Source organism: Rhamphochromis longiceps, linkage group LG5, assembly GCF_057381845.1.
Source record: "Rhamphochromis longiceps isolate RC_006_pf linkage group LG5, R_longiceps_female_GT1.1, whole genome shotgun sequence".
In the NCBI taxonomy this organism is placed as follows: domain Eukaryota; kingdom Metazoa; phylum Chordata; class Actinopteri; order Cichliformes; family Cichlidae; genus Rhamphochromis; species Rhamphochromis longiceps.
In genome coordinates, this window is record NC_140561.1 from 14,002,586 (window position 1) to 14,023,290 (window position 20,705).

General features: G+C 42.4%; 2 protein-coding genes across 3 annotated transcripts in view; both read left to right on the top strand.

Annotated features, from left to right (window-relative positions):
- Positions 1 to 903, top strand: part of LOC146669411 (solute carrier family 2, facilitated glucose transporter member 9-like) — a 33,583-nt gene extending 32,680 nt beyond the window's left edge. Inside the window, exon 13 of the mRNA XM_085405979.1 lies at positions 41 to 903. Coding sequence (XP_085262105.1) covers positions 41 to 226 — 186 coding nt within the window. The 3' untranslated portion in view covers positions 227 to 903. The remainder of the gene's footprint in view (positions 1 to 40) is intronic.
- Positions 904 to 8,283: 7,380 nt separating this feature from the next.
- LOC146669412 (solute carrier family 2, facilitated glucose transporter member 9-like) lies at positions 8,284 to 12,666 on the top strand. 2 transcript variants are annotated; one of them, XM_085405981.1, is made up of 11 exons: positions 8,284 to 8,512; positions 8,601 to 8,761; positions 8,837 to 8,961; positions 9,044 to 9,173; positions 9,295 to 9,443; positions 9,646 to 9,833; positions 10,130 to 10,240; positions 10,379 to 10,480; positions 11,904 to 11,979; positions 12,122 to 12,249; positions 12,349 to 12,666. In XM_085405981.1, the coding sequence occupies exons 2-11, from the start codon at positions 8,673 to 8,675 to the stop codon at positions 12,532 to 12,534; spliced, it is 1,284 nt and encodes a 427-aa protein (XP_085262107.1). In that variant the 5' UTR covers positions 8,284 to 8,512; positions 8,601 to 8,672; the 3' UTR covers positions 12,535 to 12,666. The 2 variants fall into 2 exon arrangements, with proteins under 2 accessions (XP_085262107.1, XP_085262106.1); XM_085405980.1 differs by lacking the exons at positions 8,284 to 8,512; positions 8,837 to 8,961 and having other exon boundaries at positions 8,637 to 8,761.
- The last annotated feature ends 8,039 nt before the right edge of the window (positions 12,667 to 20,705 follow it).

The following is a 20,705-nucleotide window of genomic DNA, read 5'->3' on the forward strand; positions in this document are numbered from 1 at the left end:
ATATGTTGTGCTGAAATTGTGAATGTCGTTTCTTTCCCAGGATGCTCTCAGCTCGTACTTATTTGTGCTGTTTGCCTCTGCCTGCATGCTGGGTAGTCTTTATACCTTCTTCCTTTTGCCTGAGACTAAAGGCAAGACCCTGCTGGAGATCTCAGAGGAGTTTAAAGCCATCACCGTCTGTGGGAAATCCTTTGCAGAAGAAACGAGAACAGAGACCAGGTTGTGATGAGGACCACGTATAGCTACAGCAAAAAACATGAGGAAAAAAACAATTTTTCTTTCAGGACAAGATTGAATGACTGTGGAAAAAACGTGCTTTGCAAATAAATGACTCACAATGACATTAAACAATGTTACAATTCCCAAAATTTGGAATCTTTCCAACTTCAGTTTTTGCTTTTTAGTTGCTTCTGCTATTTTCTGTTTGTCCATAAATGGTGACTGTTGTGCAATCAGATCCTGTACGAAGTTTTTTCTTGGCCCACGTTTCTTTACAACTAACAACAACTAACCTGCATAATGGGCTTCCATTACAATTCTAAGATGCAGTATTAAGTAATCATCAGGTAATGGCATAATATCATTATGCAATTTTCTATATGCCCAAACACCAACATAAATACATATCCTAGTAATGAGAACATGCATAAAGTTCTTCTTTTATGCTCTTAAATGCCACTAGTTTAGCCAAAAGCAAAGTTGGAGAAAAGGAGCGCTTCAGAGAAAACGTCGTAGTGAAAGGAAGGCTCACTTTATGATGTTTCACTAAACCCCAAAGGTGCTCTGTTGGCCTGATCTGGTGACTGTCATGTTCAGTTTGAGATGATTCTGGAAACAACCATCAGAAGATGGGTACACTGATCGTAAAGGGATGGACATGGTCAGTACCATTTTGCAGGTAGGTTGTGGCATTAAAACAATGCTCTTTTGTTACTAAGGGGTCCTGCCCATGTCCAAATGCACATTTCTATGTTGTTTACACCAGATTTTGAGCCTACTATCTGAATGTTGAAGCAGAAATCAAGACCAGGGTATTTCCTTTTCCAAGTTGACTGGAGTGGCACCCTGTGTGGTGTTTAAACTTCAGTATGTGTAGTGTGCATAGTGTTAAGCTCTTCCACATACCTTGGTTGAAATGAGTAGTTATTTGAGATGCTGTTGCTTGTTTATCAGCTTGAACAAGTCTGGCCATTCTCCTCTGATGTGTGGCACGAACAAGACCAAAGTCACTTAAATCACCTTTCTTCCATCTTGAGCTGTTGCTGATTAGATATTTGCCTTAACAAGTAATATAACTTGACAACACACCCCTTCACGTTTACACTGTGTCCCTTCCTGTTTGTGGAAGCTACACATGCTGATAAAACGAGAAGTGAGAGCAGTGGAGAGGATCGTAGGTGTTTCTTTTCCCTCCCTCCAGGACACCTATTGCACCCGCTTTAGACTTTTATTTTATTTTTAGCTTTTTATCTTTATGTTGTTTTAGTGTACACTGAGGGCCGTGGGAGCATTGCAATTTAAAATTCCTGTGGATGATCTGTACACGTTTTTTTTTTTTTTTAAATAAAGCTGACTTTGACTTTGATTACAGTGAGAGCAAAACTGTGAATACAGTGATGAAAATGGTCAGTACTTTCAAGAATGGTGTGTATATAGCTTTAATATTTAGATATATTATTAACGAATCGCACAATAACAGTGGCGTTGTTCACACTAATCTCCAAAATCTTTTGCTAAATAACTAAAGAATCTATTCATGTAATGAGCTGCAGCGTCTTGTTTCAATAGTCCATGATGGAGTATTTCATTAAAATCCAAATGGTAGTGGTAAATGGACTTGCCTCATTCACAAAAGCACTTTTTCTAAACTCTTGCTATTTATCATCTGATAGAAGCATTGGAGACCTGGGGCCTGTTCTTCGTACCGCGCTAAGTAAGTTAGCTGGATTAGATTGTTGACGATTTCGCGTGATCCCGGATCGTTCGGTTCCCCGAAGCTCATCCGGGACTTGCTGTCATAGCAACAGAGCCGTAAGCGTAAACCTGCTCGGGAGCAGGTTTACTTTATGTAAACAGGATTAGATCGCGGCCACGCAGGTATGTCCGCTTCATTTATACGAAAGCAACAGCAATATTCCACCACTGTTTCACCATAAATAAATAACATCAATGTAACTAAAGATAATGCAGCACTTGATCCTTTTATTGATGTCACGCAGATACATACAGGTCATTTCCTAAAAAAGGGAAATGAACTATTAACATTCTATTACATGTATGTGATTATTACAGATGTAATTCATATTTCAGAGTAGTAATTGTAAATTACTTCGTGTAATCAAGATGAGAGACCACGGCTATAAAAGCGAAGGTGGATTTGGGAAGCCTGTCGCAGCCATGTCCTGTCCGTATACGCGAGCCACCCATTGCGGAAGGTGCAAGATTGATAAGGAGAGTCCTCAGAATTCAGCGTATATTGCGGGATAGACAGGATCCTTTAGCTCAGCGCGACAGTGTGCTCATTGAGAGATATCGATATTCCCGTGAGGGTATTATTTACTTAACCAACTTGTTGACGAGAGGGTGCAGGACCACCACCTGTCTTTTTTTCCTCTGCCCTTTTCTTGGTTGCTGTTATGAACAAACTAACAGAGTATTACAGGCCAGTATTACCTTGCCAAGAGACGAAAAGCAATCTAAGAGATAAATATTACCATTCTGTAGAATACTCCTGTATTCCACTTTTACTTGTTCCCATGTTCTTGTGGGTCCTGTTGTGGCTCTAATGTGAAAGGGGATATAATATAACATATTATAATATAATATAATGCCATATGATATTGGACAATATAGTGTCATATGATAGATCTACCCTACCGCCTACTGGTGTTGGCCAGAGGGGCCGATGGCGCGATATGGCAGCCTGGCTACAACCGTAGCTGCCTCCACCAGTGTGTGAATGTGGGAGTGAATGAATAGTGGTATCGTAAAGCGCTTTGGGTGCCTTGGAAAGCGCTATATGAACCCAATCCATTATTATTAGTATTATTATTAAATTACCTACGAGTTTGATTTGTCAGCAACTTTCTGCCAGCCCTCTCTCCTTGCTTCTGCAGCCTTTGCAGTGTTCTCTTGCGTTTTAATTAAACTCTGAAACTCCTGAAATCCCTCACTCATGAGTTCTTGCTCTGCTGCCGGAAAATACCGAGCACGCCCCTTCGACATTTTCGCCGACCAATCAGCGGGTTGCCGATCAATGTTTCTACTATCGATGCATAGCCCCTTTTACGACACCCAGTGATGTCACATTACTGCGTCCAGCTGTACTAATCGTCAACAGCAGGCGTGTTCGGGGAACCGGATTAGCGAGCTCACGGTTAGCGCGATGGTTTGGTCTTGGATGTGTCATTTGATCTTGGATGTAGTAAGCGACGTACGAAGAACAGGCCCCAGCTTGGGGTAGCTATCATGCTCAAGGATATTTGGCATGCAGACTGGAGGGATCGCACCACCAAGCTTCAGATTAGCAGGCGACCGCTCTACCACCTGAGCTACAGCCACCACCATGCAACTATTGTGACAGGTAATGTCACTGAAGTATTCTTATGCCAGCTGTAGACCATACATAAAGGATGGACATCATGAAGTAGCCATATTGGTGCTTTGAAATCAGGCATAATAGATTGAGTGGCTGAGTCTGACTATGAAAGTGTGAGACACTGCAAACTAATAGAAAACCAACATGTCGGTCACAATGTCAGCCTGCCTTAAAGAATATTTTGCACATTTTGGCTACCTGGATTTTTTAAAATGTAAATGCAGATGACAAATCTGCTTGTTAGTTGACACAAAACTGTAGATTTTAAAATGAAAAATACAAACTGCTTAAGTATAAGCTGGAGATTCAACATTTGCTCCATAGTGTAGTGGTGTACACATGTAACTAACAAGTAAAAGCTCCCAGCATTGATTCTAGGAGGATATACGGATCTCTTTGGGATTGTGTCAAAATTACGCAACGCTACCTGCCATGGTGGCCTGTTATTATTACAAGAAGTTTCTTCTTAGTTGGCCGTCCGACTGCGGTCTGGAGTGTGGGGCCTTCCTGCTGCTGCAGAGTCGGGGCGGTCTGCCTCCCCCCACTGCAGGGAAAAGTGTAACACCACCTGGGTCTGGGTGCAGTTCCCCCCTCCAGGGGCAAGGGTACCTAGACCCGGTTCGTAGAGTACGCTTGGGGAGTGTGATCGCGTGTACAGCGTCTCTTTATGTCTGTCTCCACGTTGGTTGAGTGTGGAGTAAGTGCATATGAGAGCATGAGGGTGGGAATGAATGTTTGTATCTGTGTGTGCCTGTATGTCTGTGTCTATATGTCAGGTTGGGTGTCAGGCGCCACCTCTCTGGGGACATCTCAGGCCCTCCAAGGTTTGGAGGCCTATCTCCCCCTACCACCACTTCCCCTGCCAGTGGCGGACTCCCTCAGACATCGGTGCGTTGGTGGTTCTTTGTGTCCGGGGATGGGCGTCCAGGTACACACCGGCTCACTCCTTGGCGGCCGCTTATCGGGGCCTGGAGCTCGCTCGGGCCACTTCGGAGGTGGGGTGCTCCCGGCCTCTCGGCCTGGGGCTCGGTCACTCAGGCACGGCTGGCTGCCGGCGGAGCTCACGGGCGCGTCACTGCAACTCCCCCTGGCTTCTGCTCCGCGGCTGCTGAGTGAACCCTCATCTGGGACAGCTCAGCTCTTTCTGGGACAGTGGCGCGGCTGCCCCTCTGTTGGTCTTCCTTGGTCTCTTGTATTCTGGGGGCCTCTGGATGTCTGGAGTTTTGATCTCCTCCACACCTGCTTCATGCCCTGGAGGACGGGGCTGTGGGCCCCCCCCCCACACCCTCTAGCAGATTATTACATGAAGGAACCTTTAAAAAAAAAAAAACAAAAAAAAACAAGCGCGTCCATGCTTACAGGTGTACACACGGGTGATCACACCCACAAACTACACCCTTTTTGGCTCCTACCTCAAAGCACACTGTGTTCTGTTGATCTTATGTGCTGCGCAATAATGTTTAATATTTAGTATTTACTGTCATATTCCCATATATCATTGTGATGTTGTTTATTCTATTACTCTTGTTCTCTTCTGCTTGTTTTCTTTTTTTCTTTCTCAGCAGGTGATTGATATATGCATTTTTTTTTCTCTACCCATTCTGTTGGTTTATGTTTTTTGCCCTTCTCCCCCGTCCCTCTTCTCAGCTGTTTCTCTTTCCCTCTTTCTTTCTTTCTCCCCTTCTTTCCCCCAGTCAAGTCTGTCCCGTATTCAGTAAGTGAAAATAAAATAAACAATAAAAGGTGAATCAAATGGACCATTACGGCAAGGCTGGGATGGTCAATTTGGTAAAGTAAATCCGTTGTGCATCTTTGTTTGCCTTTAGACAACAATTCTGATGGCAAAAGAGCCAAACGGGACAGGCAAAAAAAAAAAAAAAAAAAAAAAAAGTAGTTTCTTCTTCTATAGGATGAAGATTCAACAGTTTTTCCAGTGCAAATCATAGCTAGCAGTGTTTGCTTTAATTTATTGAGTGTATTCCTTTTTCAAATGTTCATAGACAGCCACAGTTCTTAGTCTACGTCTAAACTCTGCTGGTCTGATAATAATAGAGTTTATCTTTCCACGTGATTTAAATAAGAAGAATAAGAAGAAACAGAGAGAAAAACAAATCAAGCTACTGGCAATAGGACTGTGACAAAGTGGGTGAGAAGACCATTTGTCTACATTCTTAGTTAACATTCTTGCTTTGAGTTAACCATATTTCACATGTAATCTGCAATCCGGTTGTTCAGTGATGACGCGACGAATCCTACTTCCGGGTCTAAAGTAGTCTGCGTTTAATATGGCTTTTGTGTTGTTAACATGTTTAATGTTATGTATTTTCTTCTATTTGATCTCAAAAAGCTCCTAAAACAGTCAGTGATCACTGTTGACCTCCCTCTGCTTTTATTACTGCTAATCATTTATTTAAGCTCAGTTTTTAAAACCTTAGGATCTAACTACAGCCCAGCCCATGCAGCAGTATATGAATGACTAACCTCTTATTGTGGATGGATTATCTCAGTTGTTCTCCTGGCTGAAGTTTGGTCCTTTTACAGCATCCTGCCATGCGATTACATTTGTTTCTGACCACCAACAACACTCACGTTAACTTTTATCGAGTGGGAAAAAAAGTTAGCTTGTTTATATTATGCTAACATAGCTGTGTCGCTAGCAGTCACGTAGCACATCATTATATACCAGCTAGCCCAACTTCAGTAACCCTACAAACGTCACTGCTGTTTAGTTTTCTGTCTTCATTTATGCTGGAAGTGATAACAGAGCTGTACGTTTTAATTTGTTTCCAAAACCCCGCAGTCAGGACATGCTATATTGTATTTAGATAGAAGCTAGCGAGCTAACTCCCTGCTAACTTCTAACTCCGTTAAATGTCATAAATTCCGTTTTCATGGATGCCTGGATGTTAAACTCAATTGTTACACCTGGTAGAGCAGAACGCTGATCATTTTATTAAAGATGAAAGACTTTAGACAGTTTTTCAACTCTCAGTAATGCCACAGTGATCGTTTGATATATGGACCTGCAGCGGAGTTTAGACCCAGACACGGCTAGTGATGTCAGACTGAACAACCGGATAGGCAAACATCTACTATCCCGGGTTTGTTTATGTTTTGCACTTTTACAGATTATATAATATAACATCTTGGTTTAAATCAATTCATACAAGTTTGTTAAGTTAACATGTTCTTTATTTCAACTGTTAATTTGTATTGTTTAGAACTTACCTTACCTACCTGTCTTGCAGAAACAAAAGGAGGAAATGTAGTTTTACTTCCTGCTTTATACCTTCTGGGTTCATTTGAGGTCACAGGAAGAGACCAAGTGCAGAAGGGGAAGAACTCTTATAATTTAATAAAGTTGATTTTAGAGGGTTTATGAAGAGATAGATTTATTGTTGTAATATGTATTGATTACACCAGAGTTTATGTTGCCAGTAAAGAGGAGTAGTAGAGGTTTGAATATAATCATGTTCATCTTACCTACCTACTGAATGGAATAGTCCAGAGGAGAAATTGTTTGGTTAAGTGGACTATTTAAGCAGAAGAACTCTGAAGTGTTTCAGAGGAGAAAGGTTCAGGTCAGTGTAGCTGTGTGCAGTTTGACCTTAATTTCTGTTGATTTAAGTTCAGTTATGTTTATTTGAACTGAGTTAATTATAGAGTTGAGTTTCTTATTTGTTTTTTTGTAAATATTGTTTGGGCCACAAAATGGTGAATAAATCACTTGCTACACTGGGCAGCATCAGTCTCCTGCACTTCTTTGACCGCTTAAGTCGAGTCCTACCACAAGGACGAATCACTTATAAAAACATATGCAGCACCAGTGTTGTGCACAAAATGTACTGATAATGTCCTTATTTGACATTATGGTTAAATCTATACATTAGCTTGCGTGTGACTGTGAACTCATTCAGTTTATATTGTTTTCAGTCTGAAATAGCTGCAAGTTAGAAATGATCCAGTGATTGTCAGGGTGGTGTGATGACACCAAGTTACTTTATTTCTGAAAAGTTAATAATAAGCAGGGTGAAACACTGAACTGTGTCCCCACTGTTAGGACATATGTGCTGTTAAGGTCCGTGTATCAAGAGAATGGAAACTTTGTTTCAGCAGCTGGTAAGATTTTTCCTATATTTGCGCCATAAAAGTTAATACATGTATTGTAAATATGTACATGTGGATTTTAAATATAATATTTATATATAAATGTATAAAAAAATTTACGTTTCTGTTAAAATGTTTCGTGACAAATCTGTCACATTGCACATGTCTAATTTTATGCGTAATGCGGATAATTTTCTTTTTAAATTGTATTTATTTATTTTTTACAATTTTTTTTATTTCCTGAACTCAGGGGAGTTATCTAAACCACAGTTTCAGCTGAGTCACACTACTCTCTCAGTTATTAAACCATTTCGCTGGTACAGCTAACATGACACTGAGCTCAAATTTACATGATTACAATCTATGACTGAAGTGTGATCATGAAAAGATTCAAAAAAGGTGATTATTATTGTTTTTCTGTGAACTTTCAGACACAGCTAGAAATGAAACAGTTACAGTTTATGAATCAGACAGGGTAAACTTAAGTCTAATCTAATCTTTGTTTTATTCACAACTTGTGTTTAAAAAAAAATCAGTAAATCCAATTTTAAAATCTAGATTTTCTCACTCATTTAAACATGTTTGAAATCTTTGTTAATACCCATTCTCCAAAAGTTTGACTGTGACTTTAAAAATATAGGCAGCATCTTTACAGGTGATAGTAAACACATTTATAAAAGTGATTCATCGGATTTCTCTCCTTTACTTCAGACCCATGGCAACGCTCTATTCCTCATCCTTGTTTTGGGATTAGGAGGAAGCTTTCAGGTCGGCTTCCATATCACTGGACTGAGTTCTCCTTCGCCGGTGAGACACGTCGCCTTTATCATTTCTTCTCCATTCTGTCTCGATTATCTGGATCACATTTAATAACAGTTTAGATCTATCTCCACAGTACATCCAGCGCTTCATCAACAGCAGCTGGTATGACAGATACGGAGAGCCTCCACATCCGCAGACGGTCACAATGATCTGGTCTCTTATTGTTTCCATGTTTGCTGTCGGGGGACTCTTCGGTGCCATCAGTGTCAAATTTATCTCAGACTTGCTGGGAAGGTGAGTATGAAGACAGATGTTGTACCAAGCTGTATAGCCTACGGAGACCTGAAGTCATGAGCTTTCCTTCTTCAGAAAAAAGGCAATGATCTGCAACAGCTTCATTGCTGTTCTTGCAGCAGGATTCATGCTGACAAGTAAAAATGTCAACTCTTTCGAAATGATCATTGTGGCAAGATTTCTGTTTGGTTACTCAGCAGGTAAGTTGCCATATTCTACAGACTCCTTATTAATATGTTTTCACCACCTATACTCACTATGCTTGCTTTATGTGACCTGCAGGCTTGGGAATGAACACTCACTTAATATATCTTGGGGAGATTTCACCCAGAAAGATAAGAGGGATAGTGACTCTGACCTCAGCCACTTTTTTGTCACTCGGGAAAGTGTCTGGGCAGACGTTTGGGTTAAGGTAAGCACCTGAAGTTGATATGAAAAAGAAAAATGGGCTTTAACCCATTGTCAAAAGCTACTGCAGCATATTATGACAATAGATTACAAATTAAACACAACATTTCATTTTGATTTTTCAGCGAGATCCTTGGCCGCGAGGACACGTGGGACATTCTCCTTAGTGTCGCTGCACTTTTCTCCTTTGTTCAGATTGTGATGTTGCCTTTTTTTCCTGAGACGCCAAGATATTTACTCATAGAGAAAGGTGATGATAAGGCATGCAAAAAAGGTTAGTAGCTTTGCGCAGTTTATGTATCAAACACGACCCCAGATGTTTATGAAAATGTGTTCTACAAACACATACTAGTTAAAGATAAATGATAGTCTTGTGAAATTACAAGTCAATCAGTCCCTGCGTGTTTTGTATTTGAGCAAAGTTGCACATTTTTCAGTTCTTATCCCCTCCGTGATTTGGGATTTTCTGGTTTCAGCTCTCCAGAGTCTATGGGGCCAAGGTGACTACCAACAAGAAATGGATGAGATGTTGACTGAGCAGGCAGCCATTGAAGCAGCCCCACCAGTGAGCCTTCTGCAGCTGCTGAGAGACAGGACTGTCCGATGGCAGGTCATCACCATCTCCATCATCTACTGTTGCAACCAGCTGTCGGGCATTTCTACAGTATGAACAATACCATATAGTATTAGTATAATACCATATGATACAATATGATATATGATATAGGATTGCTAAATTGCAAAATGATACATTACAACAATTTTGTGACTTTTGGAGGTTCACGCACATGCATACATGACATATCTGTATAACTACAGATCAATATATCTATTGATATCTGTATATATGAGACTTCATTGTTCCTTCCATATCAAGTTTCTATCAACAGAATAGACTAAAATATAAATCAGATTTCATGCTGACTGTTTATAGCCTAATAGTGCCTCTTTTCTTCCCAGATTAGTACCTTTACTTATGACATCTTCCTGGAGGCAGGTATACCAAAGAAGAAGATCCGCTATATCACTCTCGGTCTTGGAGTGGCTGAAATTCTCACCTCGCTCACCTGTGTAAGCAAACACTCAGTCTGTGCCTGAGCTCATCTGTGTAAATGAGCATTTTAAGTGTATACATCCTTTCATTTCTACTATTAGAGACAATCTTCTTATGACAAGTCTGTCATTATTTTCTCCCTTCCTCAATTTCAGGGTCTTCTCATTGACCTCACAGGGAGAAGACCATTGCTGTTCGGCGGTTACGGTGTCATGTCTGCTTGCTGGATTTTTGTCACTGTCACACTCAACCTGAAGGTAAACCATTACCAGTGGTGGGCAACATAATATTAATAAAAGTAAAAGCAATGTAAAGAAAGCAAAACAAAAACAGTTGATTTGTTAAAGACAACAAATGTCAGGTGTGTGAAGAGACTGAGGACCCAAGTGCAGGCAAACGGAGACGAGGGTGGATGATAACAAAAAACGAGCCTTTATGGACAGCTGAACAAAAACTACAAACAGGTGGAACAGAGAAAACTAAGCAAAACCTAAACTGGGAAAAACTATGCATAAACATATAACCTGAGGGTGGAAACCACAGGCCAGAAAAGAGAGACCAGGAAACGCGGGTAAAGCTGACGGAAGAAATACAGAAGCAACATGGAAGAAAACAAGCAGACGGACCAACAAGGGACAAAGGGAAGCACACACAATAAATACACACAAGGTAACGATGGAAATGCAAACAGGATGTTCCTTGAGTTGACTGTTGTTGTAATTTGGTGCAATATAAAAAAAATTGAATTGAATTAAATTGAATAGGAGGGAGATACAGCTGAACCTAATTAGAAGTGATGAGACAGGGAGGAAGCAAAACAGAATACACTGACATAAAACACGGACTTTCAAAGTAAAACAGGAAATACATGAACACAGAGACCTGAAACGTTGGCACAGGAAGGCACAGAGTGGGCATAACACGGAACACAGGAGAGGCACATAAACAAAACCTAAAGACTGGAAAATCACAGATGACACCATTTCTACTCGTCAAGATCAAGGATCAAGGAAGTTTTCTTTTCATTTGCAACACGTTTACATGAGGTGGAATGAAATTACGTACACACGGTCCCTGTTATCCATAGAAGGGAAAAGAAACAGAATAACGAAGAAACTAACAAATAGCAAGTAATGAAATAATACAATATAAGTAGAGTGCAACAACCTGAGTACCAGTATGGAGTATAAATATAGAAATATGGGTATAAACGTTTTAGCAGCAAGAGGGCATGATGACCAGCATTAATAAAGTGATGGTGTCAGTAAAGTATCAGTAGTATAACAGTTCTTGTCCATTTATGCATTGAGAAGTCTCACAGCTTCTGGAATGAAGCTGTTTCTGTCTAGTATTTTGCATTTAATGCTCCTCAGCCTCCTGCCTGAGGGGAGCAGGACAAAGAGTGTGTGTGCTTGGTGAGTGGGGTCCTTCATGATACAGGTAGGCCTCTTCCTGCATCTGGAGGTGTACATGTCTGTGACGGTTGGGACAACAACTGTCTGTGTAGCCTTCACTGGAAAGTACACTAGTAACAATATTGCCAATATGACTGAAGATGACCTGTTTCATAAAGGGGAAAATGTGTATAAGCTATCACTGCTGTGATGATAAAAGGCAGAAATATAGAAATTAATCTGATGCAAAATCAAATATATGCATTTAAAACTGTCTTTCACACAGGATTCCAGCTACTGGGTTCCATACATTACTGTGAGTTTGATGGTTGTCTTCATCATGTTCTTTTGTGGAGGACCTGGTAAGCATAAAGCACTTATACATACTGTATGTAGCGTAACGTTTTTAGTATCCAGTACATCACACCTGTAGCGGTTATGGAAAACGTGTCTATATGCAAAGATAACAAGGTCAATTCCCTGTTCTTTCTCTGATTCTCACAGGAGGAGCCACACCAACGCTCAACAGTGAGCTCTTCATTCAGTCTAATCGAATGGCATCACTCGTCCTCACAGGGCTGCAGGGGTGGTTTATGTTTGCAGTGATGGGCCTGGTCTTTCCATTCCTCATTGTACGTACGACCAAACTGAAAATAAGCAGCGCATTACACTATAACACCCACAGGGATCTATATGTTGTGCTGAAATCATGAATGACGTTTCTTTCCCAGGATGCTCTCAGCTCGTACTTATTTGTGCTGTTTGCCTCTGCCTGCATGCTGGGTAGTCTTTATACCTTCTTCCTTTTGCCTGAGACTAAAGGCAAGACCCTGCTGGAGATCTCAGAGGAGTTTAAAGCCATCACCGTCTGTGGGAAATCCTTTGCAGAGGAAACGAGAACAGAGACCAGGTTGTGATGAGGACCACGTATAGCTACAGCAAAAAACATGAGGAAAAAAACAATTTTTCTTTCAGGACAAGATTGAATGACTGTGGAAAAAAACATGCTTTGCAAATAAATGACTCACAATGACATTAAACAATGTTACAATTCCCAAAATTTGGAATCTTCCAACTTCAGTTTTTGCTTTTTAGTTGCTTCTGCTATTTTCTGTTTGTCCATAAATGGTGACTGTTGTGCAATCAGATCCTGTACGAAGTTTTTTCTTGGCCCACGTTTCTTTACAACTAACAACAACCAGTGTTGGTCAAGTTACTTGAAAAAAGTAATCAGTAACTAATTACGGATTACTTCCCCCAAAAAAGTAATCCCGTTACTTTACTGATTACTTATTTTCAAAGGTAATTAATTACTTAGTTACTTTTTAAAAACACTATTTACAACCTGAATAGGTGATAAAGCGATAGATCTTTCAGCCCAATTCTACTTTTTCTACATAATCCATCATACAAAATGTAATCAAATGGAAAAGTCCCTTTTTAAAACTTGTTTTATTAGTTTTAGTCTTTTAACTTTATGAATCAAGCAAATAGATGCAAGTAAAACACAGCACAAAATAAATAAAGTCAAAGACTAGCGGTCCTTTTGCTCTATTTTCACCTGTAAAGCAGGAGTGAGGTAGGCGGAGGTTTACCCTGGTGCAGGTGTGCCGCAGAGGTCAGTTGAAGAATCCACGAGTTTTTCTGTGAATTCCCCATTACATCGTAGCGCACTCGGTGCTTGCTTGGAAGTTTAGGGGATTTTTTTCGCTGTAAAAAAATGTTTTCTTCCCACGCACAATGCTAATGGACGCTAATGTTTTTGTCACTTTTTATGGAATCAAACTTAAAGTAAGGTCAGTACTTCCACACTTTAAACGCTGCACGCTCATACTCTCTCCCGCACTCGATATATTATCCATTGTTGATCTGCACACAGCTGTTGTCAGGAACGTTGCAATTGCTTACGTCACTGTCATGCGACATTCACACAAAAAAAATCACGGTTTTAGTAACGCAGTAACGCAGCGTTCCTACGGAAAAGTAACGGTAATCTAATTACCATTTTTTCAATCAGAATCGGAATACTTTATTGATCCCTGGGGGAAATTATTTTTTGTTACAGTGCTCCATTATAAACCAACATTAAGACAAGACAGACAATACACTAACTAAGAATAGTACAATATATACATATATATACATACATACATAAGTCACTCATAAATAAATAGCTGAAAAAGAAACGTGTAGTTATAGCAGCAAACAGTGTGTTAAGTGGATGCGTTGTACAGGGAGATGGCCACAGGCAGGAAAGATTTCCTGTGTCGTTCAGTGGTGCTTTTCGGTAATCTCAGTCTCTCACTGAACGAGCTCCTGTGACTGACCAGCATGTCATGGAGTGGGTGGGAGGTGTTATCCAACATTGTCTTTATCTTGGACAGCATCCGCCTCTCCGACACCACCTTGAGGGAGTCCAGCTCCATCCCCACAACATTGCTGGCCTTACAGATTAGTTTATTGAGTCTGTTGGCATCTGCGACCCTCAGCCTGCTCCCCCAGCATGCAACAGCATAGAGGATTGCACTGGCCACAACAGACTCATAGAAAATCCTCAGCATTTTCTGGCATATGTTGAAGGACCTCAGTCGCCTCAAAAAATAGAGACGACTCTGGCCCTTCCTGTAAAGTGCTGTGGTGTTTTTAGCCCAGTCCAGTTTATTGTCAATGTGTACTCCAAGGTATTTATAGTCCTCCACAATGTCAACACTGACCCCCTGGATTGAAACAGGGGTCAAGTGTTTCCTGGTCTTCCTGAAGTCCACGATCAGTTCCTTGGTCTTTGCCACGTTGAGCTGCAGATGATTCTGCTCACACCACGTGACAAAGGAGTCGACCACAGCCCGGTACTCTGTCTCATCATCCCTGCTGATGCATCCAACCACCGCAGAGTCATTTTTTCAATAATAATCCCTTACTTTACTCTTTACTTGAAAAGAGTAATCGGATTACTTAAGTAATCGGCAGTAACGCGTTACTGCCCATCTCTGACAACAACTAACCTGCATAATGGGCTTCCATTACAATTCTAAGATACAGTATTAAGTAATCATCAGGTAATGGCATAATATCATTATGCAATTTTCCATATGCCCAAACACTATGCTCTTAAATGCCACTAGTTTAGCCAACAGCAAAGTTGGAGAAAAGGAGCGCTTCAGAGAAAACGTAGTAGTGAAAGGAAGGCTCACTTTATGATGTTTCACTAATTAAGAATTCTTCGTATGGAGGATCAATCATACAACAGCTATAGAATTAACTGGGGTGTCCCTCAAGGTTTAATTTTAGATCCCTTGTTTTTCTTTTTTCTCTTTTTTTCACTTTTGTTACTAAGGGATCCTGCCCATCTCCAAATGCACTTTTCTATGTTGTTTACACCAGATTTTGAGCCTACTATCTGAATGTTGAAGCAGAAATCAAGACCAGGTGATTTCCTGTTCTAAGTTGACTGGAGTGGCACCCCGTGTGGTGTTTAAACTTCAGTATGTGTAGTGTGCATACTGTTAAGCTCTTCCACATACCTTGGTTGAAATGAGTAGTTATTTGAGATGCTGTTTATTTTCTGCGCTTTTGGCCACTCAGACCACATCACTTTCTCCAGAGATCAACTGCTAAACATCAGGCAGTCGTCTCACTATAGTTCTTATCCATTTTTCACAAACCTGGAAAGTTTTTTGGAGATTTTAGTTGGAGGTGCAGCAGCTCTCTGTGGCTCCTGGAGAAGACGTAGACGGGGGAGTCGCGCTGGTGAAACTACGTTGGCGAGGATTCCGCACGGCACTCCCCTCCATTCACCTCGCGAATCTCCGCTCTCTTCCAAACAAAGTCGACGAATTACTGCTCTTAAACCGGACTAACAAGGACTTTGCACGCTCTGCTGCCCTCTGCTTCACTGAAACCTGGCTCAGTGAGCGAGTCCCAGACGCTGTCTTAAATCTGCCGGGCTTCCAACTTCACCGGGCGGACCGCGAAACAGAGCTCTCAGGGAAAACAAAGGGTGGTGGAGTCTGCTTCTACATTAATGAAGGTTGGTGTACTGATGTCACAGTGTTACAGAAACACTGCAGCCCACACTTGGAAAGTTTTTTCATCAACTGTAAACCTTTTTATTCACCGCGGGAGTTTTCTTCCTTCATGCTGGTCGGAGTTTACATCCCTCCACAGGCCAACGCAAACAACGCACTGTGCGAGCTGGCTGACCAGGGGCCTGTTCTTGGTACGTTGCTTACTACATCCAAGATCAAATGACACATCCAAGACCAAACCATCGCGCTAACCGTGAGCTCGCTAATCCGGTTCCCCGAACACACCTGCTGTTGACGATTAGTACAGCTGGACGCAGTAATGTGACATCACTGGGTGTCGTAAAAGGGGCTACGCATCGATAGTAGAAACATTGATCGGCAACCCGCTGATTGGTCGGCGAAAATGTCGAAGGGGCGTGCTCGGTATTTTCCGGCAGCAGAGCAAGAACTCATGAGTGAGGGATTTCAGGAGTTTCAGAGTTTAATTAAAACGCAAGAGAACACTGCAAAGGCTGCAAAAGCAAGGAGAGAGGGGCTGGCAGAAAGTTGCTGACAAATCAAACTCGTAGGTAATTTAATAATAATAATAATAATGGATTGGGTTTATATAGCGCTTTCCAAGGCACCCAAAGCGCTTTACAATGCCACTATTCATTCACTCCCACATTCACACACTGGTGGAGGCAGCTACGGTTGTAGCCAGGCTGCCATATCGCGCCATCGGCCCCTCTGGCCAACTCCAGTAGGCGGTAGGGTAGATCTATCATATGACACTATATTGTCCAATATCATATGGCATTATATTATATTATAATATGTTATATTATATCCCCTTTCACATTAGAGCCACAACAGGACCCACAAGAACATGGGAACAAGTAAAAGTGGAATACAGGAGTATTCTACAGAATGGTAATATTTATCTCTTAGATTGCTTTTCGTCTCTTGGCAAGGTAATACTGGCCTGTAATACTCTGTTAGTTTGTTCATAACAGCAACCAAGAAAAGGGCAGAGGAAAAAAAGACAGGTGGTGGTCCTGCACCCCCTCGTCAACAAGTTGGTTAAGTAAATAATACCCTCACGGGAATATCGATATCTCTCAATGAGCACACTGTCGCGCTGAGCTAAAGGATCCTGTCTATCCCGCAATATACGCTGAATTCTGAGGACTCTCCTTATCAATCTTGCACCTTCCGCAATGGGTGGCTCGCGTATACGGACAGGACATGGCTGCGACAGGCTTCCCAAATCCACCTTCGCTTTTATAGCCGTGGTCTCTCATCTTGATTACACGAAGTAATTTACAATTACTACTCTGAAATATGAATTACATCTGTAATAATCACATACATGTAATAGAATGTTAATAGTACATTTCCCTTTTTTAGGAAATGACCTGTATGTATCTGTGTGACATCAATAAAAGGATCAAGTGCTGCATTATCTTTAGTTACATTGATGTTATTTATTTATGGTGAAACAGTGGTGGAATATCGCTGTTGCTTTCGTATAAATGAAGCGGACATACCTGCGTGGCCGCGATCTAATCCTGTTTACATAAAGTAAACCTGCTCCCGAGCAGGTTTACGCTTACGGCTCTGTTGCTATGACAGCAAGTCCCGGATGAGCTTCGGGGAACCGAACGATCCAGGATCACGCGAAATCGTCAACAATCTAATCCAGCTAACTTACTTAGCGAGGTACGAAGAATAGGCCCCAGATTACTACCCTGGAGAGGAAATTCCCGGATTCCTTTACAATTATTCTTGGGGATTTTAACAGAGCAAACCTAAACTACGAACTCCCTAAATACAGACAGCATATAGACTGCCCCACCAGGGACAACATCATACTGGATCACTGCTACACCACTCTAAAAGATGCCTATCGCTCTGTGCCCCGGGCAGCTTTGGGACATTCTGATCACTGCATGGTCCATCTTATTCCAGTTTATAGGCAAAAACTCAAACGTGCCAAGCCTGTAGTCAAAACTGTGAAGAAGTGGACTAACGCAGCAAAGCAGGAACTGCAGGATTGTTTTGACTCCACTGATTGGACTGTTTTTGAAGCTGCATCTGAGAACCTAGATGAGCTCACGGACACTGTGACATCATACATCAGTTTCTGTGAAGACGTGTGTGTGCCAACAAAGACCTTTTGCACATACAACAACAATAAACCATGGTTCACTCCTTAACTCCAACATCTTCGTAAGGGCAAGGAGTACGCCTACAGAAGTGGTGACAGGGCCCTGTACAAGCAAGCCAGGAACACACTGACCAAGGAGATCAAAGCAGCTAAAAGCATCTACTCCCAGAAGCTGGAAGAACGGCTCCCAGCCAACGACCCTGTGTCAGTGTGGAGGGGCCTGCAGGAAATCACCAGCTACAGACGCCCCCCACCCACTATTGAAGCAAACAAAGACCTGGCCAACGAGTTAAACACTTTCTATTGCAGGTTTGAGACGGACAGACTCCCACACCCCACCCTCCCCTCCCCAGGGACATTGCTTCAGACATTGACCCCCAACACAACTTCCACCTCTCCCCCCTTCACCCTGCCCCTCCCCAATCCAGTCTCAAAGACCACCCCCACCCTCCCCAATCCAGACCTAACGACCTCCACCACCCTCCCCAATCAAGACTCAACGACCACCCCCACCCTCCCCAATCCAGACTCAACGACCACCACCACCCACTCCAATCCAGACTCAACGACCTCCACCACACCTCTCACCCCCCTTTCCTCCTCCCTGAAACTCAGAATACACACTCAGGATGTGAGCCGACTATTCCAGAAACAGAAGCCCAGGAAAGCCCCCGGACCAGACGGCGTCTCACCCTCCTGCCTCAAAACCTGTACTGAACAGCTGGCTCCCATCTTTACTCGCATCTTCAACAGATCCCTGGAGCTGTGTGAAGTTCCCTCCTGCTTCAAACGCTCCACCATCATCCCTGTTCCCAAGAAACCCACCATCACAGGACTGAATGACTACAGACCTGTCGCCTTGACGTCTGTGGTCATGAAATCCTTTGAACGACTGGTGTTAGCCCATCTGAAAGACATTACAGGCCACCAGCTGGACCCTCTGCAGTTTGCCTACCGGGCAAACAGGTCGGTGGATGATGCAGTGAACATGGGGCTGCATTACATCCTGCAACACCTTGACCGCCCGGGAACTTATGCCAGGGTCCTGTTTGTGGACTTTAGTTCGGCTTTTAACACCATTGTGCCTGAACTTCTCTCCTCCAAACTCTCCCAGCTCAGCGTGTCACCAGCTATCTGTCAGTAGATCACCAGCTTCCTGACAGACAGAAAGCAACAAGTGAGGCTGGGGGAGATCACCTCTGAAACCCGGTCCCTCAGTATTGGTGCCCCTCAAGGATGTGTCCTCTCACCACTACTGTTCTCCCCCTACACTAACGACTGCACCTCCAAGAACTCGGCTGTCAAACTCCTAAAGTTTGCAGATGACACCACTGTCATTGGCCTCATTCAAGATGGTGATGAGTCTGCATACCGGCAGGAAGTTGAGCGGCTGGTACTCTGGTGCAGTCAGCACAATCTGGAGCTGAACACTCTTAAGACTGTAGAGATGACAGTGGACTTCAGGAGACATCCCTCAACTCTGCTCCCCCTCACCATATCAGACAGCCCTGTGTCAACTGCGAAGACCTTCAAGTTCCTGGGTACAACCATCTCCCAGGACCTGAAGTGGGAGACCAACATCAACTCCATCCTCAAAAAGACCCAGCAGAGGATGTACTTCCTGAGACAACTGGGGAAGTACAGTCTTCCACAGGAGCTGCTGATCCAGTTCTACACTGCGGTCATTGAGTCTGGCCTGTGCTCCTCCATCACAGTCTGGTATGGAGCAGCCACTAAACAGGACAGGAGCAGACTGCAGCAGACTGTACGGGCAGCAGAAAGGATCATCGGCACGCCCCTGCCCTCCATCCAGGATCTGTACCTCTCAAGAACCAGGAAACGGGCAGGGAAAATCATCACAGACCCCTCACACCCTGCACACAGACTTTTTGATCTGCTGCCCTCTGGCAGACGGTACAGAAGCCTGCAGACCAGGACCACCCGACACAGGAACAGTTTCTTTCTTTCTTAACAGTTGACCTGTCACACTGCTCCCACTGCCAGACTGCAGCTGCACCTTATGTACATTTTGTAGTATTCATTCCACCTCATTCATTTCTGTATTTTATGTATATAAGTTTAGATTCGTTATTTATAGTTGGTTTACACAGCTTTGTGTATGTATGTGTAATGTGTATATATAGACACGTATGTGTGTGTGTGTGCGTGCGTGCGTGCGTGTGTGTGATTTACATTGCTGTGCTTAAGAGCCACCATCTACCGGAACCAAATTCCCTGTATGTGTCTGCACATATACTTTGCCAATAAACACGATTCTGATTCTTTATCAGCGTGAACAAGTCTGGCCATTCTCCTCTGATGTCTGGCACGAACAAGACCAAAGTCACTTAAATCACCTTTCTTCCATCTTGAGCTGTTTCTGATTAGATATTTGCCTTAACAAGTAATATAACTTGACAACACACCCCTTCACGTTTACACTGTGTCCCTTCCTGTTTGTGGAAGCTACACATGCTGATAAAACGAGAAGTGAGAGCAGCGGAGAGGATCGTAGGTGTTTCTTTTCCCTCCCTCCAGGACACCTATTGCACCCGCTTTAGACTTTTATTTTATTTTTATCTTTTTATCTTTATGTTGTTTTAGTGTACACTGAGGGCCGTGGGAGCATTGCAATTTAAAATTCCTGTGGATGATCTGTACACGTTTTTTTTTTTAAATAAAGCTGACTTTGACTTTGACTTGGATTTTGTTTACAGTGAGAGCAAAACTGTGAATACAGTGATGAAAATGGTCAGTACTTTCAAGAATGGTGTGTATATAGCTTTAATATTTAGATATATTATTAACGAATCGCACAATAACAGTGGCGTTGTTCACACTAATCTCCAACAGGGGGCAGCACTTCTCTAAGTCTCTTGTTAGCTTTCAGTCTGTCTCCGCTCTTTTCTCCCTT